This window comes from Nothoprocta perdicaria, unplaced genomic scaffold (genome assembly GCF_003342845.1).
Source record: "Nothoprocta perdicaria isolate Ctin4 unplaced genomic scaffold, notPer1 scaffold_47, whole genome shotgun sequence".
Classification (NCBI taxonomy): domain Eukaryota; kingdom Metazoa; phylum Chordata; class Aves; order Tinamiformes; family Tinamidae; genus Nothoprocta; species Nothoprocta perdicaria.
The window spans coordinates 2,392,614-2,419,764 of NW_020455721.1; the positions used below are offsets into that span (position 1 = coordinate 2,392,614).

General features: G+C 40.6%; 1 protein-coding gene across 1 annotated transcript in view; it reads left to right on the forward strand.

The window, feature by feature from the left end:
* The first annotated feature begins 10,378 nt into the window (after positions 1 to 10,378).
* MCUR1 (mitochondrial calcium uniporter regulator 1) overlaps positions 10,379 to 27,151 on the forward strand; it is a 31,089-nt gene continuing 14,316 nt past the window's right edge. Inside the window, exons 1-2 of the mRNA XM_026047029.1 lie at positions 10,379 to 10,504; positions 11,691 to 11,769. Of these exons, the coding sequence (XP_025902814.1) occupies positions 10,379 to 10,504; positions 11,691 to 11,769 (205 nt within the window). The remainder of the gene's footprint in view (positions 10,505 to 11,690; positions 11,770 to 27,151) is intronic.

Consider the following 27,151-nt stretch of genomic DNA (forward strand, 5'->3'; position numbering starts at 1 on the left):
CAGAAATCAGTGTAACCCAACAGGTTGCGTTCAGAGGAATTACTGGTTTGCCATTCCTCAAGGACAATCAGGCCCTATAAGATTTCTCGGTATGTTCAGGCTATATCTTAAACTAGTGGAAGAATACAAACCTAAAAAGGAAATATTTGACGTTTATGTGCAACTAGATCTAGTCAGTGCCATAATTAAAAATCCATTTTCCTGTGCACAACAGAATGAAAAATGACAAGGAGCAGTTGATCGGTGCAAACAAGGCTTTTGGATCAGGCACAAGACGTGGTATTTTCAGTATTGTGCCAGAGGGAGAAAGGAGTCATGGTGTGAAGACTAAAAGTACAAGCTAACAATATTCCCAGAGCATGTTAACTTTGGTGAAAGGAAAGCATTAAGTGGGTGGTGTGTTTGTCTAGAGGACTTGAGTCAAGCTGGACCAATTTTTGTAGATGGTACACACAATATCAACAATTTTCCATCCTGTTACAAACATAGGAAAATCATGTGGAAAGCTAAAGGTCCTGCTTTCATTGACACTTGAGTTTATAATAGCGCACAGATACATGTACATGTAGATGCACATATGCAAGAAGAAAACATCTAGCAAGATTATAGTTTTCAAGTGTATGAAGCTACAGAGCTATGTGCTGAATGAGTAAAGGTAACGTTTTAGTCTTTTCTGTAATCACCTGCTAATGATTAGAACTAAAATATTTTCCGAAGTCCTAGAAATGACTATTCCTAAGTAATTGTTTTTAATGCTTGTGGTAAAGTACACGTGGTTAGAAGAGTTGTCATCTCCAGTCTTGGTATACTGCAAGGTGTGAACTCATAAATCAAATCATAAATCAAGATCTGTGCACTCATAAATTTTAAGCATCCGAACACAATCATGTCAAAAAAGAAAGAATAATAGAAAACTCTGTTTTTTTAGTACTTCATAACTTTGGAGAAAATATGTATTTGTAGTGTTAGGGGATTTATATACTTTAGGGTTTGTTCAATATGTCTCAATATATTATCTCTAAATAAAGGGCTGGCTGAAAGAGGAAGTAGATTCTGAAACTGTGTGACATATATATCTTACCTCTGCACAACATGTCTGCACTGCTGGATATTTTTGTGGGTTTTGGTTTTTTTTTTTTTTTTTTTTTTACTTCAGGTGGATGATAATTTTCTCACCTCCAGCACCAGATATTTTGTACTCGGTTTTAAGACAGAGCCTAATCTCTGTGTTATAATCTGTTTTAAAATGGAGCCTGATCTCAGAAGAATTGTAGTTCTAGTTGACACTAGTTATTATACTTCACAACTATTATTACAGCTACACATATACTATTATAACATTATCACAACTAACTAGTTGGCACTGGTTGATATACTTCACCACGTCTAAGACTGCTAACCAGTTAAATTTACATTGCTATTTTAGACTATGTCACAATACTAATGCTCTCAAAAATGTGAGTGCAAAAATATGGTGATTGAAGAGCTACTCTGCTACTCGACCACATTGTTACAGCCAAGATCTCGTAAAATTCCTGTATAACTTACGATATGTCCCTTTAGAATTTGCCAGCCGGTCTAAATCCTATTTTTTTGTGACGACAGGAGAAAATACTTGCTCTATAACTGAGGTTAGAAATAATTCAGAAATAATCCTTTTCCTTTCCCTTCCTTTCCCTTCCTTTCCCTTCCTTTCCCTTCCTTTCCCTTCCTTTCCCTTCCTTTCCCTTCCTTTCCCTTCCTTTCCCTTCCTTTTTTTTTTTTTTCCCCTATTCTGGGCTATCTAGAAGGCCTAGAACAGAAACCCCATGATTCTTGTTTCATTGGCGGTGTAATAATTCTGCTGAAGTCACTGTTGTTCCTACTTCACCCAGACACGTAACTCAACAAGGTGCAAAGTGTTGTTGACTCATGACCACAGAATTATTTTAGCCCAAGTGAGATGTTTTGTTTTTAATTCCCACCTACCCTATGGATATGGACTATATCCTCTCCAAGTGCTGATTTCCAGTGTGATGCAGTGGTGTCACCCAAGGGCTGAGGCTGAAGGATGCAGTGGGAGCCACCGGACCCGTATGGGAAGGACGTGCTGAGCTGGGCCACCTTCACCTGAACAGGACCCCACGATGGATGGAGCTCTTGTTTAAGCGTGGCTGAACTTGGAGCCTGAAGACCGAGGGACCAAGGGCAGGTTACATGGAAAGCAGAGGGTGAGGGAGGAAAGAGACTGGGCAGGAAGCTTCAGGGCTGCAACTTGTGGCTCAGGGCTGTGACTTGGGGGTTGAGGGGGAAAGGAGCAGGGTGTGGGACCAAGAGCCGAGTTAAGGGACATCTGGACATCTGCAAAGGTGAGGAGGGACTAGGGGATCACAGGCAGGATGTGGATGGGAAGTGGAGAGGTCGCTGCTTGGGAAGAGACTGTCCTTTTTTTTAAAAAAAAAAAAAAAAGAAAAGTCACCTGGTACTGCTAGCATGCTTAAATGTTTTTACTATATAAACAAGAAAGTATTAGACTTTATAATGTCCTTCCCTCTACGATGCTAACTGTTTAAAGATCTTGATCTTACAAACAGGACTGACCAAAATAAGGGCTCATGTCTTTGTTTTAGCTGTATTCTGAACTCTGTCCTACTATATTAAGTATAGAAGTACTATAGATCTGCAAAACTAGATATACGAATATAAAATACTTAAATTAGGCGAAATCTTGTCCTCGTAACAGTGCTGGCATGCTTCAGGGTTGCCACACTTCCATGATACGATTGTGAATCGATTCTCTTCCCAATGGGCTTTATAACCAGAAGACCCAATGAGTCCAACAGACCCAGCTGACCAGGCAAGTGCAGTACAGGGAAACAAAGCTGGGGGGCCAGCTGAGCAGCCACACTCCACCCGAAGCACACAAAGGGGAACCAAGGAGGCTTTGCATTTGCTGGTTTTGCTTTTGAGGGGTTTTCTCGTTTTTAAGGTATAGAACCATTTTTGTTTGTTCATTTTTTTTTTCCCTTTGTTGATTTATTTTTTCCCTAGGGTTACATTCAGCTCACTTAAAAGTGCAGATTTCCCTTGGTCGCTTAGTAGCTCTTAGGTAGCTCTTGCTGTCCATTCCAGCCCCTGGCCATGTTTACCCATGATTTTCTTCTGCTGAGCTGAGACCAGGGCTTTATGCAACTGCAGGTAAGCAACATTCTGTAATGAAACAACCTTTCCTACTACACTGAGTTTGCTGCTCAGTCCAATAAAGTGAGGTTAAACCTGAAAAGATTGTAGTTAGTGTCTGGTTCAAAACTAGCAGGAGTCTGTCCCAAGCCCCAGGACCATCGTGACGTGACGTTCTCCCCTGCATCACCTGGGAAGGCCTCTGATAGTTTGCTGGAATTGCAGTTCTTGATGTCTTGTGTAGCAGCTGTAAGTCCCTATTTCATCTTCTTTTCAGATGGATGAGTGTTCCACACTTCAGCAGGATTATTTTAGCTATTTTAAAGGTTCTCTGATTTTATTACAGGATTTCTTCCTATTTTTACAAGGCAAGATGCAATCCCTGATGCCTGAGCTATTTATTTTAAATAGTTCAGTGCCTTCAGGGAAAAAAAAATGAAGGAGAAAGAAAGAAAAGTAGGAATTGTGGAATCATTTAAAGATATTTGAAGTTCTGAAAGACACTCATCCTTTTTTTAGAATCAACTTTTATATTAGCAGATTAAATGTTATCCTTTGAGTACCATTTAGTGCTGGTGATGCCTCAGGGAGTTCAGGGTTTTGTCAGACTTAGGCACAAAGCCTGTTACTCTGTAAAGCACCATTCTTCCTTTTGTATCACTTTGCCTTATCAAAAGCTGGATCTTCACAGCTTAAGGATCTCTGGCATAGAAAATAAATCCCTGGTAGTCCTTACCTGTACAAATGCAAGCTGACACCTGAAAATGAAGTACTTTACACATGCTGCATATTTTTTATGACTAAAGGGTTAGGGTTTTTTTAATGGCTGTATTTCATGCCTTGATAACAATTGCACAAGACTGGGTTTGGTCCTTCAGCAGTCTTAGTCATCGTCCTGACAGTAACAAAGCTTTCAGTGCTAGACCTTAAACAAGGCGGAGTCGTCATGGAGTTTGAGCTGCTAGCATAAATTCCAGTTTAAATCAAGTTTCATTGTGTTTGGCAACACTACAACTAAAACCCTCTTCTTGAATTTCTGCCTCTTTCTTGTGTTATACAATATGGTTTGCATTTAAAATAAAAATGTATCAAATAGTAGAAATCAGAGATGGCAGAAAAAAAGCCTAGTAAATCTTTTTTTTTTCCCCATTTCCTCAGCGCCTTAGAGATGAATGCTTTGTCTAGTCTGATTTTAAATAACTGATGAGGCCCCCACCTCTTCCCTTGAGGAAGTTCTCAGTCATTTAATAGACATCTCTGTTAGGAAATATTTTCTTCATACTGAGCTCTTTTTTTTTTCTTTTCATAATGTAAGGCCCTTATTTTACACCCACTGTTCTAACTTGTATAAAATCTGTGACATGTATCATATTTTTCATACAGTTATTGAATAATTCATAATCTGTGTTGCTCGAGTAATGTAAGAGAGAAGCAACCACTTTGTGAAGAGCTAATCTTTCCCTGAGATGGTAGGCCACATATCAGTAAACTTATTTCCTGGTAAATCCTGGCTGATGCTTCTCTCCTTGTTAGGGAGTGAAATATTTTAAATGGAACTGAAGAAATACGTCCTCCCAAGGGCACTTGTGGCAACATTTCTGAAATGTCAAGAGGTGCTGAGGCAAGCAGCCTAGTTTTTTTTTAATTTTTTTTATTTTATTTTTTTTAAAGCTTTTTCTTCTAGAAAGGAATGCTTTTAGTAGAAGTATACTGAAAATAAACATATAAATAAAATGCTTTCCATAAGGAAACCTCTGTGAGAGAACTGCCCTATGTCAAAAGTCTTACCTTATTAAGAGACAAGACTGGATTGATTGCCAGTCACTGCAAAGCAGTTTCCGCTGGCACTTCAGCCCAGATGAAAAAATTAATCCAGTTTTAAGGACGAAAGTGTGGAAAGACAGCTTTGTGAATATGTCTCTGGGATCAGATTTATGCCTGAAAAAGTGACACATCTTGACAACAGAAACACTGTGTTTCCAATTTAATTATAACATCTTTGATAATCCTTTGCATATCTCAAATGACACGAAGGAGCAATGTGACTAAGCGAAGCTTAGATGGATACATGCACTTCATATGGTTTTGCATTCAAAAGAGAGTTACTTTACAAAGCAGTACTATATGTTAAAAAGAAGCACTGATTCCCCTCACTGAGGTCATGGGGAGAGATCTGACAATCCAAGGACTGTCTGTCTATCAGTTTTCCTTGGGAAATGCATGCAAAATGCTTCCCACATGGACAGTGATACCAGTACACCTCCTTGTTTGTGGCAACAGGGCACTTGGGAACCCCTTGAGTTTGTGGTTTTGAGCTTCTTTATTGCTAATGGATTTCTGAGAATTCCTCTAACTATGGGGATTTACTCATTTGTAGTATTGGTGTTCACAAATTCCTGCAATGGCGAGTTCTATAATTTAAATTTATGCTTTGTGGAAAAGCTCTACTTTGTCTTAAAAATTCCTAGGGTACTAGTTATTATATCCAGGACATTTTCTGCTATGAAAGACAGTTCCAGTGTGTGATCACACATTGTTTGTCTCCTCCACATCATTCACGGTTTTAAATCTATTACATGTATTTATCCCTTGCATTCTAATTCAGTCAGCTTAAGTGGGTACAAGATGATAGATTCCATGAGAATATTTAATTTAATCTTAACATAGGCGGTAGAGAGTTTAGCTCTATTAAACCCGTGGCCTGATAGTGCTGGACTGGGGAGCTGCTAACGATACTTTACCATAGGGCACCTTCTTCCTCAGCCCTAGTGCTGTGCCCACTTTGCCTTGCTGCCACAGCCTCCTGACCTGCAGCCTCCACTCTCTTCATTGTAAAATTACTTTTTTTTATGTTTTATTTAATCTAATTTCTTTGAGGCTTGTGGCCGGTCTTCATGTTATCCTTTGTGCAATTCAAAGGAGCTGCCAGCAGAAAAAGGTAAATGCTCTTTAGAGTGTGAGCCTTTCCGTATTCTTGGAATATGGAATTCTTGCATATTGCCAGTTCTGGGTCTGCAATTTAGGTTTTCTCTGCCTCCAGTTCCCAGGGATGTAAGCAGCAGTCTTAGCAACTTGGATACCTGGGCTCCAGGGAAGGCCTATTCATCCTAACAGCCTCTGGAGAATATCCTTGCCTTGGCATTGCTTACACTGATGCTATATCTTTGTTCCTGAAAAGATGCTGAGCTTAAAAATAAAAAGAATTTTTTCAGACTGCAAGAAAAGCATCATTATTCCACCAAATCTATATGGGGCTCATTTTCTTGGAGGAAGCAATAAAATCTTGGGCCCAAAACAGTTTCCAGGACACACAGCAAACTTCTGATGATTTGTTTGTTTGTTTTGGTAATGAAACACCAATAGCTAAAGGAAGCCGGGTCAATGAAGCTGTGTAAATCATGCAGGTAGTCAATGAAAGTTGATATGAACTTGATATGAAGTCAATGAAACACATGATAGGACCTGGATGGAGAAGATGAAGTAGCTGGATGTAACTTGACATGACAAGAGGTTGTAGAAATAATGTGAAAAGACAGGTAGAATGTGAAAAATACATGTGAAGTGACAGTGAAATATTGACACACTGCAATGTGCAACTCTTGGTCCAGCAAACACACTTAAAAAAAAATAGTAGATTTAAACATATATTGTTTTATCTATATTTTGACTCCTAGAAGGTTGGGTTAAAATCCTTTATCAGCTTGAGGTTTGGCAAATTAAATATGTAACAGAAGTTTTGTGAAAGGAGCCTGATTGCTGTAAGTTTGCCTTCCTCAGCTGTCTTTTTTTCATGGGTGGGGGTGGTTACAAAGAAAAGGGAAGTTGCAGTTTGGAATTTTCTTTTTGTTTGTTAACTTTTCGGGAGTGGAACAATGCAATACAGTATAATCTTTCAGACATAGGAACTCTACCACAGAAACTACCATGGTAGAAAAAAGGCAAAAATATAACTACTACTATCTGAAATAATGAATTACTAATGTGAAAGTAGTTGTTTCAATCAATACAAAATTAATTTTTCAGTAATGATTTGTCATGCTAAGAATGCTTATTAGTGCCTGGATTTGGAGGTCTTAGATTTCTTTCCTATTATTCACAGCATCACTTAAAATAGATAAAAAGTGAGTATGTGTTAGTATTTCGCAGTCTTTTAACCATATAGGGCACAATACTTGTGCCTATTACTTGAGAATATATTTTCTTTAAAGGAAGATTGTGGAAAACTAAACAAAAGGCAGATTTTTTTTAGGTGATCACTCAACCACTTATGTCTAAGATAAAAGAACAAAGTGTGAGAGAGCTCGGCTTTTTGATTTCCATCCAGATCTCAGGAGATATTTGCAGATTTATGAGGCCTGAGTTGTAAGCTAAACCTACTCTTAGCTGTGACTAAACCATCCTTGCAAAAAGGTGTACAGTCTTTACCTATTTCTAGTGTAGGGATGGAAAAAAAAAAAAAAAAGTAAGGCTTTTTTATTTTTCTCCCCATTTTTTTCATCAAAATATTAAATATTTCTTTTCAGCTTCATTTCTACCACATTAAAAATTCAGGCATTTTCCTTGATTTTTCCTAATATTGCTTGATGCATAGGTTTAGAACATCAAATGTAATATTGAAGTAAATAAATCTAAGTAGCAATCAAGAGAGCTTGTTCTTTGCTTTGCAAAAGTCTTTGTATAACTAAGTTAATAAAAAGCCATAGATGAGTGACTGTGAGAGAAGAGGAAGGTTTTTTTTTAAGTATCTAGAGTGCCCAGCCATCAGACTTGACATCTCCAAAGAGGAAAATGAACTGAATTCTTGGTATGTTCAGAGCTAAATAGCATCTCTTCCACATCCTCAAATACAGAAAAAATCAGGAATTGCTTATGCACAACACAGGGAGGCAAACTAATTCTTCTTGTGAATGACCTAAAGACAAATTATTCTATGGTTGGTTTTATTAAAAGTGTTGGGAATTTGGCTTGGGACTGGGCCACTATGGCAAGGGAAATGTACAGCCCTTATAACTCGGCTTCCCATGTTTATACATCTCTATAGCAACTAGGTAGGCAGGCCTGGGGAAGGAGGCTCTCCCAGGTGTTGTTTAATGATGACATTCAGAAAGGCTTCTTGAAAGATGCTACCTGCCAGCTATATGTGCTTGTCTGAAACATAAATCATTGCTGTGTCCTTGGCAAAGGAGACAAGGCAGCCTGCAAGAGTGAATTTGGTAGGACAGCCTCACGGATGTTACGGAGTGGGCACAACAATGAGGGAAGAAGCTCTGTGTTTCCATTAACAGGAACAAAGCATTTAATTCCCAGCCCAGTATACTGTGTGTTTACCCCAACCTAAGGAGTTCATCAAGAATTAAGTGTTCTTGGCTGTGTAAGGCTTAGACCTGGTGGTGAAACGTACCCGGCAGTAATGAGGTTGGGTCAGATGATAGCTCTCTCTTTAATAGGCCAAATTACCTGCTTCAACTTTACTCTCATCTTTTGCTTTTGTCTGTATTACTATTAAAGGGCATTCTCTGTGTGAGCTCAATGCCTGTGGGAATGTGACCTTTCACAGGAAGGACAGTACATTTTAAGCTGATCAGTAGCACTGAAACAGGTAAAACAGGATAAGAGGATCCTGCAAATTACTGGGCTGCTTCCCTGCCACCCCAAAGGGACTTCCTCACAGCTTAGTTTCTAGTGTTCACCATCTCCCCAGTCTCCATCTGCTACCTTTACCCGCCTCACGATTATTTTTCTTACAAATAACTGTTGCAGTGATGTTCAGAGCTCTGAGCTTTCCACTTAGCTCCTTACAGGGTTCTCTTTGTAATTCCTTGCATCGTTGCACAAGCTACAAGCTCCATATTGCTAGGCTAAATGATACTGTAATTGGACCTGATTGAGAAATTCAGATCAAATAGTTCATATGATCAGTTTAGACCTTCCTTTTTCCTGCTTGCAGAATATCAATACAAAAATCGTTTCCTGCAAATGCTTAATTGTTGGTTCATTTCTTTTAACTTGATGCCTTTTTGAATGTTCAGCACGTCAAGTCACGGTGAGAAGAGTGTGGGGCCAGTTTTTATGCCACTTCTGCAACTGGCTTTCACGACGGTCTGTATCATAAATGACACTTTTCTTTGATCTTTTGCCACTGAACTGCATGGTAAACTATCTTCATAGAATCACAGGATGGTTAGGGTTGGAAGAGACCTCTAGAGGTCATCTAGTCCAACCCCTCTGCTCACGCAGGATCACCCAGAGCACGGGGCACAGGGCTGCGTCCAAGCGGGTTTTAAAGATCTCCAGAGAAGGAGACTCCACAACTTCCCTAGGCAGCCTGTTCCAGGGCTCTGTCACCCTCACTGTCAAGAAATTTTTCCTTAAGTTCCTGTGGAACTTTTGGTGCCTCAGCTTGTGGCCGTTTCCTCTAGTCCTATCTCTGGCCACCACTGAAAAGAGGCCGCCCCCTCCTCCTCACTGCCTCCCTTGAGGTATTTATACACGCTGATCAGGTCCCCCCTCAGCCTCCTCTTCTCCAGGCTGAACAGACCCAGCTCTCTCAGCCTTTGCTCACAGGGCAGATGTTCCAGGCCCCTGAGGATCCTTGTAGCCCTGCGCTGGACTCTCTCCAGCAGCTCCACGTCCCTCTTGTACTGGGGAGCCCAGAACTGGACACAGTCTCCAGATGTGGCCTCACCAGGGCTGTGTATAGGGGGACGATCACCTTTCTCGACCTGCTGGAGACGCTCTTCTTAATGCACCCCAGGATCCCATTGACCTTCTTGGCCACCAGGGCACACTGCTGCCTCATGGTCAACTTGTCGTCCACCATGACACCCAGGTCCCTCTCTGCGGGACTGCTCTCCAGCAGGTCCACCCCTAATCTGTACTGGTGTCCAGGGTTATTCCTCCCCAGGTGCAGGACCCTGCACTTGCCCCTGTTGAACCTCATGAGATTTCTCGCCGCCCAGTCCTCCAGTCTGTCCAGGTCCCTCTGGATGGCAGCACAGCCCTCAGGGCTATCAGCTACTCCTCCCAGTTTCCTATCTTAAACACACAACAAAACAAAACAAAAATACCATAGAGCAAACAGGATAAAATGGATATTGTGGCTCCAGTGTTTGACTAATTGGGAAGGGTAGGAACTTAAGCTGCAGGCACACAATGGTGAGCAGGACTGGGGGCTGCATGGTGGGGACAGAAACATGTAATGAGCTGGAAAGGCTGTGCCATGGGGAGGGGAAATGTGAAGGTGGAGGCTAGTGAAACTTCCACTGCTCATCAAGAGGAAATGCGATCAACACATGAGAGCAAAAAGACTCTTTTTGCATCTGCCTTCATTAAGGAATGGTCAACTGTGAGTTATGGTTAGGTGAGACAGTCACTGGTTGTTGGAGGTTTTTTTCCAGCTGGATAGGTCAGAGGAGCTTTTTCTAAATGAAAGAAGCTGATAAACCCGAATGAATCCTGTGGGAATTACTGAACAGTGCAATTTTAGCTCTCTCCAGGTCCCCCGATGAAGGTATTTGTATGCTAAAAGTTTGTAAAGAGGGAGAAAACAGAAGAGCTTTATCAAGAGCAAATCCCAGCAGTCTGATCTCCTTCCACAGCAAGGTAATGAGCCTTAGCATTTAGGAAAAAATGTGAATGTCCTACATCTAGGCATTAGTAACACTTTTGGTACTATCTTATATGATAAAAATCTTAAAAAAAAAGAAAAAAGAATCTAAACGGAAAAAAATAAAGGAGAAAAAAATACTGGAGAACTTGCATGTCCTGAATAATCATGTGGGATTTATTTCATAATCAGTTGTCTCAACATTAGAAGAAATTATCTCATGACGAGGGCTTTTCTCCAACTGTTGCCAAGCTCAAATCACCGAGTGTTTACTTTAGAGCTTTTGTCTGCCGGAGAAGGATTATTTCTGGCAAGTACTTTATATTGTATTAAGAACTCAGTCAAAATAAACAAGAATGTGAAAATGACTTTTAGAAAGTTATTTCAAGCCATCATGCAGAGTCTCAGTCATTAAGGGACACAGCGAGGGCAAATTCATTTTGTTTGTTTGTTTTTAAATAGTCAATTCAGCAAATATCTGCTTCCTTAAAAATTCTTCTTGATGTCAGAAAAGTCTTCTGGATCCAAGAATCTGTGCTTGGATCCTTGGGCAGGGAATATTTCTTACCACTCCCCATACGGCCATCCCAAGCAGACTGCATTGTGCTTGTGCAAAAAGCAGTGATAGGGACACTAGATCCTCTATTCCCACTATCAATATTTTCCTGCCAACAACTAGAAGGAATTCAAAACATAACAAAACCACAACAAAAAAACACTGATCGAAGCAATGTTGATAGTATGTTTAAACCTCTTTCAAGTTAACTACCTACTACATGTGACGAAAGTTAAAAATACTTCAAGTATGTCATTTTTTCTTTCAATTTTCCAGAGCGCACATGCATATAGCTATTAAAAGAGACTTTCATGAGCATTTCTTTTTCTAGTAGCTTTGTTGTAAGACTTTTCCATTGAATTCCTCTAGCTGACAGAAGCTTCTGTAGTACATAACATGCCAGAAGCTCTTGCTGTTAATGCCACGGTAACGTTTAGTTGCAAACCAGGTATGATACCAGCTCGTATTCAGTGAGCAGGGAACGAGTCAATATAGTACCTGAGATGCGTGTGAGCTCTTTCAGACACCACCAAAAGGTAACATGAACACAACAAATATTAATGCCAGTATACCGAAGATGAAGGGACTAGTGCCAAACCACCCTTGTTCCCATCCTTTAGGATTCCAGAATGGACAAATATTCCCTGGAGCAGTCACGAGGAAAACGGCTTCCTCAGGTGTGCAGGGCCTTAGCTGCAAAGACAAAAACTCTCTGCTATTCCCACTCACAACACCTCCATATGCTCTGCCTCCTTGCAGGATATGAAGTGCCAGATGTTACTGAGTTCACTGATATTTTTTCTCACTTCTTTTCTCTGCACAGGGGAATACACCTATTGGAGGGCTGCTTTTTTAACAGCTTGAAAAACAAAAACTTGCTAGCATGCTCTTAAAGCATAAGTAAACACAATGTATAACTTTATGAGGATGTTGAAGGAAACAAAATTGGATAAATCCACCTTAGAGGTGGAGCAAAGCTGATGAAACTGTTAAGAGGCTAAGGCTGTGGAAGGGAAGGTGTCAGAACCTTGCAGGAGTTCCAGGGAAGGCTCTGTCTGCCACCAAGGTGAGGTTTGGTCTGGGCACTTCTTGTTGTGCTGGAAGATGGAGATCAACCAGCTGGTTGGGGGTAAACTTCCAGTTAGCACAAATCATTGCAGTGGTAAATCTGACAATCCAGCATTCAGGACGGCATTAGAGGGAAGGCAGGAAGGTGTAATTTAGTCTGCAGAGGGGATTTGCAGTAGTCAGACAGAACCATTGAGATATGAGGAGATTTCCTAAGCAAGGGTGGCTGCCCGCCCATGAAAACCACCCAGCTGCACCTCACTGGGGAGAGGACAAGTGTGTGAAGGACTGGATCTGCTGGATAACGAAGAACCATGTGTGCAATAAATGGTGGCAGCTGCCATGTGGCAGCTCACTGTGGGACTCCAGAGTGGAACTGAAAGGAGCTGGGAGAAGAATTGAGCCATGTGGGTTTCCAGGGTGAGTCATCTAGCTGCATGGGCATTGGTTTCATGCTCTCAATACAAATTACATTAGCGGCTATGTCCTGATTTTTTGCCAGCTCTCTAGACAAAAAAAAAATAATAAAAAAAAATAATAAAGCATAGTGCATGCTGGTCAGCAATGCTGAAAACTGCAGAGAGATCTAGTAAGGGGAGGAAAGGGGGTGAAAGTGAATGTTGCTCCTTTCCCACAGTGTCAGTGTTTCCTTCTTGAAAATCAGATTGAATCTGTGTTTTGCCCAGTCTAGTACATTGAGCAAGCCCATAGTCAGCCTCAGCTATATTATTGCTTTGGAGCAAGCAGGGGATATCATTTATTAGCTCTTCCCTACGTTGTTGCCTCTCCTCTTCAGTAACACTTACGAATAGTCTGGCAGGCAATGGAGATACCCATGTCTGCAAGAAGGCTACCTAAGAAATAGTTGTCCAAAGCCAAAAGGAAAATTCACCCCAGAAATTCAGAGAGACCCTCAAATTGCTCCCGTTCCTTCTCCATAACATAGCAGAAGGATGGTTCCATGGAGCTGACCCTTGGAAGAATTACAAGCTGCCTTTTTACTAATGAATGTGTCCTTTCTTTAATGAGCCCCCTTCAAATGTGTTGTCCCGCTTATAGAAGCTCAGTGCCACTCCATTAAGACTGGTAGCCCTTGTCACATTTTTTTCAATGTAATTAATGAAATTTTCCATCAAATGCAATAAATTCACCATCCTCTAGGCAACAAGTCAATCCTGAATCTTCTACTAATTTCTCCATAGGACTTGGCCACATACTAATGAGAAGTCTCCTTTTTATTGACTCTGTTTTCGAGAGGAGAATATTTTGGAGAGGAATTATAATATTCCTATTGACATATTGACTGTAATTTTTTTTTTAACTTAATTGGAAGGGTTTAAAGTGAGGATTGTATCTTTCTAGCTCTAAGTAAGGAAAGTATTCTCTGTATGTGCAATATGAAATGTAGTCTTAACACACACTGCTGTCAAGCATCTGTTTAGGTCATGTCTTCATGTTTATTTCTATCTATAGTGATGAATTCAAGTATAAAAGTGAATTTAGCATCAGCTTTAGAGTCTTCCTGAATATAGCCATAGTAGGCAACATGAATCTGTCATGATTTTCCTACTAGCAGCTATTTATTCCAAGCTATTTGAACAGCTAGTAAAAGGGAGGGAAAAAAATCCTTACTAGTAATGTTGTTTAAAAAAAATAAAAAGCTGTTAACTACCGTCTTGTTTAGTTTTGAATTACCAATTACGGTTTGGTGTAATCTAAGTGATTAAACTGACTTTTTTATTATTTTTATTTTACTAAAGCACCATCTTGCACAAGCTTTGCATTAGTATTAGTTGTTGCTGACATAAGTATTAGCAAGTAAAGTTAGCACAATGCACTAATGTGCAAATAGAATGTTTCTTAATGAGTCCACAGGGGACTTGTTTTTTCAGATCGTCCCTTTCCCCCTGTTAAAACTGCACCAACAATATAGAGCTCCTTTACCCTCCACAGGTGCTGAACACTCTCACACATTCCCTGAGTTTTCTGCTGTTTTTCTGCCTCAGTACAATATTATCTTCACAGTTTCAAGCAATAAAACAATTAAGTAAGCTGTCATAATATTATGACAAGGTAAATCCTTCCCTCTGGCCACAGCACATTTGCCTTTTACAATTCATCGTGAAATTTTATATAGAACCTGTAAAAGCAGAATGCTTTTGACAAGAGATGGAGGTGATCTTGCAACCCTTTGCTAAGGTGGAGGATGGCAATTGGGAACAGGTGTAAATCACTGATGCCTGCTGCTCATTAAGGAGATCTTCATAGTTAGCAATAGGCACTTTTATAACACTTAGCCTTATCTAATTCCACTCAAGTAGAAATCAAGCTAGAGATTTCTGTGATATGCTGTCTTAGGCACTGGAATGAAAAGGATAGAAACGAGCAGCTCAACAAAAGCTGGTTACTGAACCCCTTCCAGGCCTGAAAGCCTGGAGATTGTAAGTTATTATAGTGTTTAAATAGTAGGGATAGTTTTGATCTGAACTTCTTTTTTTTTTCTCTCTCTCTGTCTGAAGATGAAGAGTTATAGCTGAAAAAGGGGGAATGGAATAGAAGAGAGAAAAGCCACTTCAGTCTCTGTGTTACTTTATTTGTCTTTGCTTCTTTTGTTAATCTTTTTCTCAAAATGCTCCTGCCTTTGCCTCAAGAGTTCTGAATGCAATTTAGTTTCAAGAATTTTATGTGGTCTTTCACCAACAGACTAATGGAATAGTGCATTCATGGCTCTTTCTCTCTAAAATATATTATCAATACAATTCTCAGAGCAAGGAGAAGAATATATGTTCCATTCCAGCATGAATGAGAAAATAATAAAGAAGAAAGCCAGATAAAGCTAAAAGTACATAAAAGAGCCAGGGTGAGCTAGATACTTTTGGGTGTTTGTAGCTGCCTGAGCCAAGAGCTGATCCTGGTCCCACTTTCAACACAATATTTAAAACAATTTTTGTTATCGTTATTGTTTTCTGGACAGTGACTAAGTGGTTTAGTTGAATGACAAAATTTGGGATTCAAAGGGTCAGGTACTATTGAAATACCTCAGGACAGAAGTGTTTGTCAGAGATCAGTTTGGATGTTATAAATATCCTTCTGTGAGGTTTGACATCAGCAGAGCTGCAGTGGTGTAGCTCAAGTGAGGTTATGACTTCTAGCACCAGAGAGAAAACCATTATGGATGATTATTGCATTGCGTTTTCCCCAGCTTTAGTTTCTTTGTGAAGTCAATATTCCTCACCCCCTGACCAGCTCCTGAGGAGCCAGGCTGGCTCTGAAGATGCCCACGCTTTTTCAGTTCTTTTAATTACTTAATGCAAACTGCCAGACAAAAGCCTGGTTGTAATGCATCCTGGAGGAAGAGCACCCACAGCAGTGGGCTGAGTCACTCCCTGAAACAGTTTCAAGACGGATTCATTTGGAGACAACTTAATCTAGCATCTCAAATCCCTAATTCTCCTGCTTTTATTTCTTTTTAAGCTACTGTCTTTTTAAAACCTTGCTGAAATAAATCATACTGCAGAGAACCCCAAACCAGCAGCAACTTCTGCAGTTATAAAGACAGCACTCACTGGAGCGCTGGAAATTTGATGAATGGGCTTGTGCTTTATGAAAGAATGAAGAGAAATACTCCTAGGCAAGAAAACAATTGCTAGGTAAAAACCACTGACATTATCTCCCAGCGCTGGGCAAGAAAATGAAATCAAATTCACAAAAATACCTGACTTGAAATTGGAAAACATGATAGTGAAAAGTATGAACTGGAACAGCGACTATTTGCAGCACTAGCTTCCCAAACAGAAAGAGGGAAATGTTTCATGTAAGGACCTCAGAAAAATCTCTGCAATTAGCTTGTCTGTACAGATGCTACCCAGCTGAATTTAAATTAGGGAGTAGCAATTCCTATGCTTGCTGAGATTCAAGTATTATCTTCAAATGTAGATGATCAAACAAGTGCATGAATTTCATCTATTAGACGCATTCAGAGAATCGAGTTTGAGGCTTGAACATGCACTTTGCTTCAAGCCACTGAAAACAAGTAGAATTCTGCTCTTTATGATCACTTCACCACTTTTCTCTCTTTCTTTTTTTTTTTTTTTTTTTTTTTTTGAGTTTTTCTTTTGTGCCTCGAGAGGGTTGCTTATATCTGAAGTCCTGCTCCATTTCTGATTCGGATGTGTGAATGGCTGAGGTTCTGGCCCCCATCAGAGGGTGTTCACGCCTGCTGCCTCTTCCACCCTAGGCTTGAGGCCGGACTCTGCTCTCCTGGTCGGCAATCTGGGGAGACATCTCGGAGGGACCAGGTGTTTTCCCCAAGGAGATGCCCCTCTCCCATCCCCAGCTCCAGAGCTCCACCTCTTCTCCCCAGGCTTTGCTTCGAAGTGATGCTGGGTACATAAAGGCATCATGAAATTGATTTTAAGGATAAATAATCTGCAGCTCTCTTTATGAGTTGCAGAAAAGAAATATTTTTTCTTCTCCATATTTGGTTTTCTATGTGAAAATTGCTGCTCCTATTTTAATGGTCTTAATGGACAAACACTTTTTCCTCCTGACGATTATTCATCATAAAGAGACTTTTGCTGGGGCATTCGAGAAAGATGAGAATGTAAACACATAACTGATGTTAGTCACATTATTTTAACGTGTTTTTGGAAGCTTCTCAGATATTATGATGATGGCTGCAGAATGAAAATCCTGTGTAGAATAGAAACTAGCAGGCAGCAGGCTTTGTAGCTGATTTAAAAATGAAAATAGAATTAAACAGTGAGACAGTGCAGGACTGGTAATTTCTTTGTTCGTACCCAATCTGATCGGATTTGCATTATATTGCAGAATACTTCTCTGGGGCAAATGCGTTCTTAGTGTAACTCCACGGTCTTTAGTAGACTTGTACAAGAGCTTAGTTGTGTCTGTTGTGTGTTAGATGTTTCATGCATGCAGCACCATTCCAAGGAGGAGATTACTTAAGGATAAAAATGTTATCTGTGTTTCAAGACACGGTCCATCTTCCAACTGGGACCAAAGACAGCAAAAGAAAAACGTCAACAAACCAGGAACTGGCAGCTGCCCAGAAAAAAGAAGTTAAAATGCTTCATTATATAGTGGGTTATTTTTCCACAGTTGCTTGAGAAACAGAATTGTGATGTTGGAAGGAAAGTTGTTTTGTGGGGTTTTTTGTTTGTTTATCATCTACTTAATTCACGTCTATCTTCAAAATTAAAAAGCCTCAGTCAGCTACAGAGACTAATTAAGCTATCCTATACTGGATTACTGAACTGTAATTATTATTTATTCAAGCCGGTGGAAGAATTATGGCAGCTTATGCTAAAGACAATAGGAGCTAATGGAGGAAGAAGCTCAGGAGGCCAGTGGTGACTTTGACAACACGTTACCAGCCATGCAAACAGTACAAAACACCCTTCTAACTGGCAGCATGTAATAGAGGCCACTGCTATTTGCTTGCTGGTCGTTCTTTTCAAGCACAGTTTCAAATGTAACCTCTCTTTAAAGAAATAAAGTGTATGTATGATATGTACACTGCAGAATAACTGGTAGCTGAAAGAAGCTGGCATGAATTGGTTGATCACAAGGCTCTCACAGGGTACACAGGGGCGTCCTCCTGCCCAACATCCTCATCTAGGGATGAACTGGCTGCTGTAAAATAAAGGAATGGCTGAGACTGCTGTTACTCTGCCCTAGAACAAAACCCTTTATTTCAGTTTGAAAAAGAAAAGATTCTGGTTGATTTCCAGAATCTTTTCTGATTTTCATTTCCAGTTTCCCAAGTCAGAGCAAAAACTCAGGTTTCTGCAGGAATGCTTTTGGTTGTCCTTTCTAGAAAAAAAAAGGTGGAGGTTATTTCCCAGCAGCTCCCACCATCACGGCTGTGGGCACAACTGAGCCATTTTAACAATGTGTGTGTTTTGACAAGAAACACACAGCTTGTCAAATCATACTCTATATCTTTTTGATACAGAAAAGATGCAATTGTTTTCTTCCTCAATTGTCTTTGCCGTCAGCAGTCATTTGTATTTCTCTGCTTTTGCTTTTTCAACTGCTATCTGTAGTCTGGGGAGATTAAATGGCCACCTGGGAGGACACAACTGAAGACCCAAGAGACTAATTTGACCACGGCAGGGATGCCCAAAGAGAGATTCTACCTTTAGGCCTCTGAAGTTTCCTGTACCCTGGCAACTAGTTAATTTTGAATGGTGTGACTTGCCATAGGGCTCTGTGGAGCTACCTGTGGCCTAATGAAGTCTTGGGTACCCATGGTGTAGCTGATCTGTATTGCTACTACAAGGAAATTTGAGCAGTGAGTCTATTTATCTCCACAGATATGTAGCCAGATTTATATACTGGAACTATGCAGACTAGTTTAAGGATCATAAAAATTTCTGTACTATCATCAGTAGGTCATCTTGGCTCAGACTTGAGGATACAGGTAATGGGTGATAAGAGTTAGTGCCCAGGTGGATGATATGTATTGAAAACACTATTTCATCCTGTTCCTTTCGTACAACGTGTCTGATTTTTTTGTGTGTCTGTGTGTGTCTGAGCTCTAAAGTGCTGCAACAAAGATTCTCTTTTGATACATAATCTTCTTATTTGTTTTCTAAACCCTTCATTCAAATTTATGCAGATGTTCAGTCTGCAGCTATGCAAAATCTCAGATGGCAGTAGACATACAAAACTTGATCACAAGTGTTTACATAAGCAAAATCCACCATCAGCACTGCCTTAAAAACCATGAGCCATCTCTGCTTCCTCTCTGCAGAGCTGCTTGATTACCATTTGGCTTTATCTCACCTCTTCAGAGTGCAGTATGTGTGCAGCTTGGGTCTTCTCAAGCAAGCTTGAGTGTATAGACACTAGCTGCACGTGGACTTCGGCTGTCGCGGTGCAGATCCGATTTGTCCTTGAGCCTGCTTGAAGGGAAAGTGCCCATAGACACTTCTGTGCTCTGAAAAACGCTCCTGGGTCCTACCGACGTGCACTGCTCTGCTCTAGCCACTGCTGGTATAAAAGGCCCCTGGAGCAAAGGCATCCGTTTTTATTTTTGTGCAGCACTTAGCACCATCATGTCCTGCTCTGGGACCAGAGAGTCCTGAGATGCAATGAGAATAGAAACAATGTCATAATAAAGTGGCCTGGTCAAATTCTGCTCGGCTGGTTTTCCCTCGCTGGTTTTTGGCTTTGCTCTTAATGAGGTCGTGTGAAAGGAGCACTTATTTATTTATTCGTTATTTTCTGCGTATGCACAAAAGGGTTCTGGAAGTGCACCCTCAGCACCTTTTACACAGCTACAAATTATGTTTATAAAAACAACAAACACCAAACTGCGGAGTTGCCACTAGAATAAGTAGTTATAAATATTCTTGGCAAATGAAAAGCTAAAATCGTATTTCTATACCAGTGAGATGACCCTACCTCTACCACAGACCTTCTTGAGACAAAAAAAAAAAAGAGGGTCTTCATAAGGAAGGCATAAAGTCATTGGCTTTGATGCTCTATCAGGATGTGAAAACTCAATAAATTCCAGAGGCTAAAGGTCATTCATAAAATTTCTGTTGGAATATGGGATGTCAAGTGACTTTTTTGACATTACAGAGAGAGTTGATTCTGGTATGTATAAAATTCCCTATATAGACATTCTGCATTCCTATCGATTTAAAATATATCTTTTTTTCCAGCTATTTGTATCTCTAATATTATATCACAAGAAAAAGACTAGACTTATATTGGATATGAAATATTTAGATCATGCTCCAATCAACAGCTCTGCCTGCAAGTGAAGATGCAGCAAAAATTATTGCTGAGAATTCTCTCTGTGCCTGTTTTTGATCATAGGTTATGTTCTCTGCTGAGATGGAAATGATATGTGTCCTCTCCTGTTGCACTCCAAAGGACTTCCTTGAATTATAATAATAAACAATATCTAAATATTTTGTGGAACTAATGCTGCTAAAATTTTAAGATCTCTGAGTAATGTTCTTTGTGAACACAGCTCTCTGGGAAAGATGTAATAGTCATTCAGGCCCCATATTGATTGATTTTGCCAGGCACTACAACTTGAGTGATCATCTTGTATTTTGTTTTGCCTGTTTTTTTTTTTTTTTCTTTTAAGCATGGAATAACTTTCCACCTTTCTGAAAACACATCTACATCAGTCTTACTTAGGTGTGATCTCAGCAGATTTCATGAAATGTGCTGGATTGCAGAGAAGATGCTCAGAAATACAAGCCGGGAAGAGATGTTCCTGATGCTGGAGGCTGCCTTACATCCCCTCCAGATCACTGATCTGGATGTGGACCCCAGCAGCTCTCACCTGTGGCAAGGAGAACAGGGCGCGCTTTGCAATACAGAAATTCCCACATCTGGAACCTGCTTAGCTTATGAATCAGCACTCAGAAATGGCACGAGGTCCAATTTAAAAGGTAAAAGTGAGTAAAGAGTAAGCCCAAAACCCAAGGAACTGAACTTAGGTTGGCAGGACTCAATTCCTGGGAATGCCTCTTAGCACGTTTCCTTTGAGAGAAAAACATATAAAGCAAAACAATTTAAAACTCTTCAGCCATACCTAGGGACCTTAAGTGAGCTGGTTCACTTATTCTAGGGAGCTGTAGGAACTTCTCCTCTTTGAAAAAAAAATACATTAAAAAGAAAAGTCACCGACTAACTATTTTAAGAGCAAACATCTGTTTTACAGGGATACTAGGTAATTTTGCCATGTCTCACAGGAGAGAAAAAAAGGGGAAAAAAAGAGTATTCATTAGTATTTATCAGGCTGAGTTCCTCTCTAGATGTACTCATTGCTGTGAGCTGGTTACGGTTTTGTCCTGTCCCCAAAGCTGAGCTTCTGGCTGAAAGTGAAAGGTGAATTCTGTGCAGAATAACTAAGCAAGTAAGCTCTTGCTCCCCTGTGCCTAGACCTAAAGCCTTGCCAGCCATTGGGAGCTAAGCAGATGAGCACCTCTGACACTGAATCAGGCCTCTGTAGATTGCAAGCAACCTGCAATTCCCTTAATTGGGAATTCCACAGCTGGGAGTCAGGAGATCCTCACTGCTCCCACTGGCACCAAACCCTGTCTGCCCTGGCTGGGAAAGGAGGAATTCCTCCCCCCAAATCCCTCTCTGTCAAGCAAGGCCACTGCAGGGAAGCTCTGGGAACTCATCAGCTCCAAGTTTCCAAGTTTCCTGTATTTCTGTTTTAAGCATTTTAACAACATTGGCTAATATTTTACAGAATTGTATTTACTAGTTGCACAAATCTTTGCCAAACACACATCAATACTTATTACCATGTTTGTATTATTAGTACATCTTAACCTTACACTTCATTATGAACCAAAAGCATTGCAAGTCATCCAAACCTTCCAACCTAAGGACATACCGTATTCAAGCTTTTCCTCTCTGCCCAACAAACAAGTCCATTTAACCTCATTAGGTAAGACAGTAATTTCAATATTTGAACATTCATCTCCACTCATTTGTTCAAAGCACGTGTTGTAAACCTAAATATTTTATGCTTTCATTGCAGCATCAGCCAAAGGGGACACTGTTGAGATAAGACCGACTTCTTCCAAACTGCTCTTCTGAGCTGCTGTGGGAAATAGCTTTTTTATTATTTAACCCCTGGGGGAGAGAATGGGAACAGCAGGAGTTATATTTTGCCAGCTATAATTCAACTAGTGTCCAGACTTGGAACGGATAATACTTGGAAGGCATCTAGTGAAGCATTTATATTGTATTGGATCCAGCAGTCAAGCAAATCTATCACAGAATTAGATGGGGGTGTTGTGTAAGTAAGAGGTTTAAAATCCAAGCTAGTAACATTTGTTCTTTTCTCAAGGATGTTACAGATTCCTCTGGCCATTTTTCTTTATTTTGCAGCATGAGAAACATTGAAACAAAAAATGATACAGCACCTTGAGTCTGCTACATAAATCGGCCTCCTTCATTGTTCCTGGAGGAATGACAGCTTGGAAATTTTCCTTCCACAACCTTGTGGTCTCTATTGCATTTTTATCTGTATAAAGTAAGACAGCTTGCTCTTGAATCAGAATGCCTATATTTGACACTATCAGAGGGTGTCATATCTGGAAGGTTGTTTTTGTATCCCAGCTGTATCAGGAAAGAGAGATAGATGGTAAAATGCAAGCATTCTCTGAGTGTGTTTGGCATTCATGTTTTAGAAGTGGAAATAGACACAAGGCAGAGGAGAATCAAGCTCCATGCAAAAGAAAACATGCAAAGAGGTTCAACCCCAAGATATTCAGGGGCCATGAAGGGTCCCGAGCCTCCCTCTGCAGGACAGATTGCTGCAAACATCACCCTGGTAGATGTCCATATCCTATATTCCTCTTGTCATCTCCAATACTTTTGATGTCTCCTGCAAGTCCCTGCAGAAGGAACAGCAGAGAAACAAGCTCCCTTGTCTCTGTTTCTTCAATAGCTTTAGCATTACAGTAAAATGAATCCAGCCCAAAGAAGCAGAGGAGATGACGTCATAGAGAAAGTGACTACAAATTCTCCATCAGTTTTGTATCTACTTTTATGATTTCTTTTTCCTCTTCCTGAATCTCCCTTAGACATGCCCCTAGTCTCAAAGGGAGACTCTGGAAAATTAATTCACAACATAATGGTCCCCCTTCATAATTAATTTATTCCTTTTCTTGCTACATAACTTTCTCTACCTAACTGACTTACTTTGGTAATAGTTCTCTGCCTAATTGATTCATATTGCTATTGATTCTTCCCATTTTTATTTAATACCAGAAACGATTTGCTCTGTAACTGCTTCACTGCTTAGCTCATTATCTACACGATCGCTTGATATCATAACTGATTCGCTGCTTAACTGGCTCAGATGATAGCAGACTGCAAGCAGCAGCCATCCACTTTTCACCTCCATTTCCCTATCCCATGGTATAGGGATTTTTAGTGCTCTACAGCTTTCCTGACACCATTTTACCCCCTCAGTTCACTTCAAAACACCTTTGAGCTCTCATCCAGATTCCTCCACAACCCTATCTGGAGTGAAGGGCATCCTTCCCCTCACTCTCACAGCAGTATCCCAATCTTCAGAGCTTTGCCTCCACCTCTCTTCAAGGTGGTCTCCTTCCATCTTTCATACCTTTATGCCAGTCACTTGTATCTTCCTTTCACCCCTCTCACATCCATGTCTGCCATTCCCAGGCACATTTTTTGCCTACTGACTCTCATGAAGTTTCTTTCACTCACTCATACACGCTGACTTTGCCTTGTGTATTGACAGTGTCCTAGCTGAGATCTCTGGGAACAATATAAATAATATACACATTTCCAGAGAGTCAAATAGACAACACATATCCATTCCAGCTTCTTTCCTCCCTGTAGCGCTGCTTTCATGACTTCAGTCTATTCCTTTCTTTTTCAGTTGCTTGGAAATTGTATTTTGTTGCAGAACTTCCCTCAATATGAGTCAGATATCCCACAAGCAATTGAAAAGGAGCAAGGACTGGCTGACTTTGGATGGGCAACTGCAGGACTCCTCAGGGAAAGGAGTAAGACCAGGAAAATGAAATTCTTTCAACTTATAGTATTCTCCACATAAAAAAAGAAAATAAGGAACACTTACTGGAAATTTCTTCCCTTACTTTTGCCTCCCTGTATTCTGCAACTCGGAGCAGCTGCTGCTGCCCCTCTCTGGTGATTCCTCCTGCCTTTATTCAGCCAAGTGTCAGTGATGTGTTTAAAGGTGTCAAACACATCAATATTTTGCACCAAAAGTAATTCTTAGGTTGGAGGGAGGGGATATTGGCTCAAATCAATCTCCAGTGGTTTTGATAGCTTTACACCCAGAATGTATTTTTGGGTTCATTTCATAGTTAGAAAAAAAAAATAAAATAAAAGACAGGTGATGAAAACTTAGCAAGATTTAATATTCAAATACAAATGCCATTTCTTATTGCTATTGACTTGAATAAATATTACACGTTCTCCTTTCAAGACATGAGAAGTAACAGCAGGGACATATCTGGAAATAGCAGCAGCTTCCACAACATCACACTCTGCTGCTGGTTCCCACAAGCTGCTTGGTGCATAACCCTGTTTTACAAACGTTGAAATGGCTTTTGAGCAACTTAGGGGGTCAGAGCAATTGTTTTAAACTTTATCCAAATCCTAAGACTTGTAATTGAAGTGGTGTTGGTAGCTGGCACTACTAGCAGTTACTGCCATCTATGGGTAGAATAATTTTAGATTTATTGCTCTTCGGAAGTGTTTCTTTATTAAAAATAACATACTTGTTCTCACACATGAACAAATATAACAGGATAAATGTCCGTGATTGCTCTTCAGTGATAGCTCTCCTAAAGAAAGGAAGAAAATAAACAAAATAACAGTGCATGGACTTTACCTATTCATCTACCTGAGAAGAGTGAAAAGTGCTTGAACACTCAAAATGATTATCTACCGTATGGAAAACAGTGATGTTGCCCTATTTTCTTCTATCAGTATGTTGGAGGATATATTCTCTCTGCAAGTGCTGGCAAAAAAAAAAAAAAAAATGTCCCTGACATAGCAGCACTGAAATTATTCCAAATGCACCATGTAATTTGCATGTTAATTTGAATGGTATTATAATTTAAAAAAAAAAATTATTTAAAATTAATATAAAATATAAAATATAAAATATAAAATATAATATAAAATATAAAAAAAATATATTTAAAGTGGGAAAGTATTCATATACAAGTGGTCCTCTTCCTTTTCTGAAGGGAAAAATTCTCAGTCTGGGAGTTTTTAGCTTTTTAACCCTGGAATTGAGAGAGGTTCAGGGTATTCATCATCCCTGACAGCTGTTAATCCCCCTCAACGCTAAATAATCACTATGTTAATATATTAGAAGTAAGTACAGGTACTATTTCACTCTATTTTCCTTGCCCCTGTTGTCCTTTTGGTTCATCAGTCTTCCTCTGACAGTGGCCAGATGTTTAAGATGAAATGCAGAAAACATCTACAGTAGAAAATGAATGAAGAGAATGGGAACCAATCCCTTGCTGTTATAGGTAACTGTATCATAAAATCTCTCTCGCAAGCCAATCACACCATTTCCAAACTGATTTTGGCTTTTGATACCTCCTCCTCTCTGCTGGGAAGCTTTTCACGCAGACTCTTCTGTTAGACAGAAACATTTTAATTTTCAGTCTACATTTATTCAAGGCTACTTTATACCATATGTTCTTTTATCAGTAATATTCTTCTGCATAAACACTTTTTTTTTCCCTATCTTTGCCTGGTATTTATGCTATTTTATTTACAGGGGGAAGCAAGATCCCCTCTCTGCCTTGGTTTGGCTAGCCCATCTCCTTTTAATCTTCTATCGTAGAAAGACTCCTTGCTCCCCTTCACTGTCCTATTGACACTCAGTTACAAGATCCACAATGAATTCATCTGTCCTCTATCACAGTGGCCAGAACTGCATGTTGTATTTAAAATGAAGTTATACTCCAGGGTGACTAACACTTTCCATGCTACTTGGCACATCCAAGGGTTACTTTTGCTTTCTTTGCAGCCATGACACATAGGCTATAGTCAAAGACATCTCATAGCACTTATTTTCTCTTGTCCTCAAATTATCACGAGCAGCTTCCAAAGTACAGCAAATATTGAGGTTAGTCCCTATTTTGCACTTTGTATTACGTGGACATTTCCACCATTCCAGCTTTCAAAGTCATCCAGCTCTTCCTAACTCACCTTCGACATGTGTTTCGCTTACAGTCCCTGGTTAGCACCCAGTGACTTCTGCGGAGCAACGCAGAGATTAAAGCCAAGCCTTAAACAACCTAGAACTGTGAGCTAGCGAAGAGCAGTTTAATCTCCCCACTCCTGCCTTGCACCACGGTGCAAAGACTAGTCCCAAACGCCCAGCTAGGAAAGCAGGCAGCTCCGGAGCTGCTGCAGATTCCCGGGGAGCCTCTGGAGCTCAGCAAATCCAGCTGCTAACTGCTATACTCTGATCTCTGACCTAGAGGAAGTGGAAAGAGGAGTTATAAAAGATTACGTGGGAAATGGAAAGGGAGAAAAAAAGAAGTTATCTCCAGCACAAAGTCCTTTGCAGCAGCCAGAGGTTAAATGTAAACGGACAGAGAGGTGCAAGCCGCAAAGTGTCACCAGCAGCTTCCCTGGGATAAGAGGTGTTTTCCTTGGAGAAGACAAGAGCGGACACTGCTGGGACAGGTCTCGCACGTTTGATTCTTCACAGGCCAACTGTGGCCACTGCCCTCTCCATCTCACCTCCGTTTTCTAACGGAAAACCAACTGCAGAATGACAATTGATGGACAATATAAAAGGAGACAATTTGGCAGTCACAATTTTGTCCTTTAATTGCGGTAGGAAGGGTAGGGCTCTGAAAGAGGCCTTTGAAAAGCAAATATCAAGAAAGATGCTACACAAAGGGATGGTCTGTGTGCATCCCAGCAGGTTTGGCTTTGGCTGCGCACATACACCAAAGCCACACATCTCTTGCTCCTGACCCGGGTTTAGGACTAGGAAGGCGGAGACTGGTTGCCCCGTTGAGGCCTCCGGCCCCGCCGGAGCCGCCCGCCCGCCCGCGCGGCTTCCCTGCCCGCGGCCGCGCGCGAACCACAAGACCAAGCGCCGACGTCACGCGGGTGTTTCCCCGGGCGCCGGAGGCGGAAGCGGGCGCCGCGATGGCCTCCCCGTGACGGCGGCGGCGGCGCGGCCATGGCGCGGGGCCCGGCGGCCGTGAGCGGCGGCG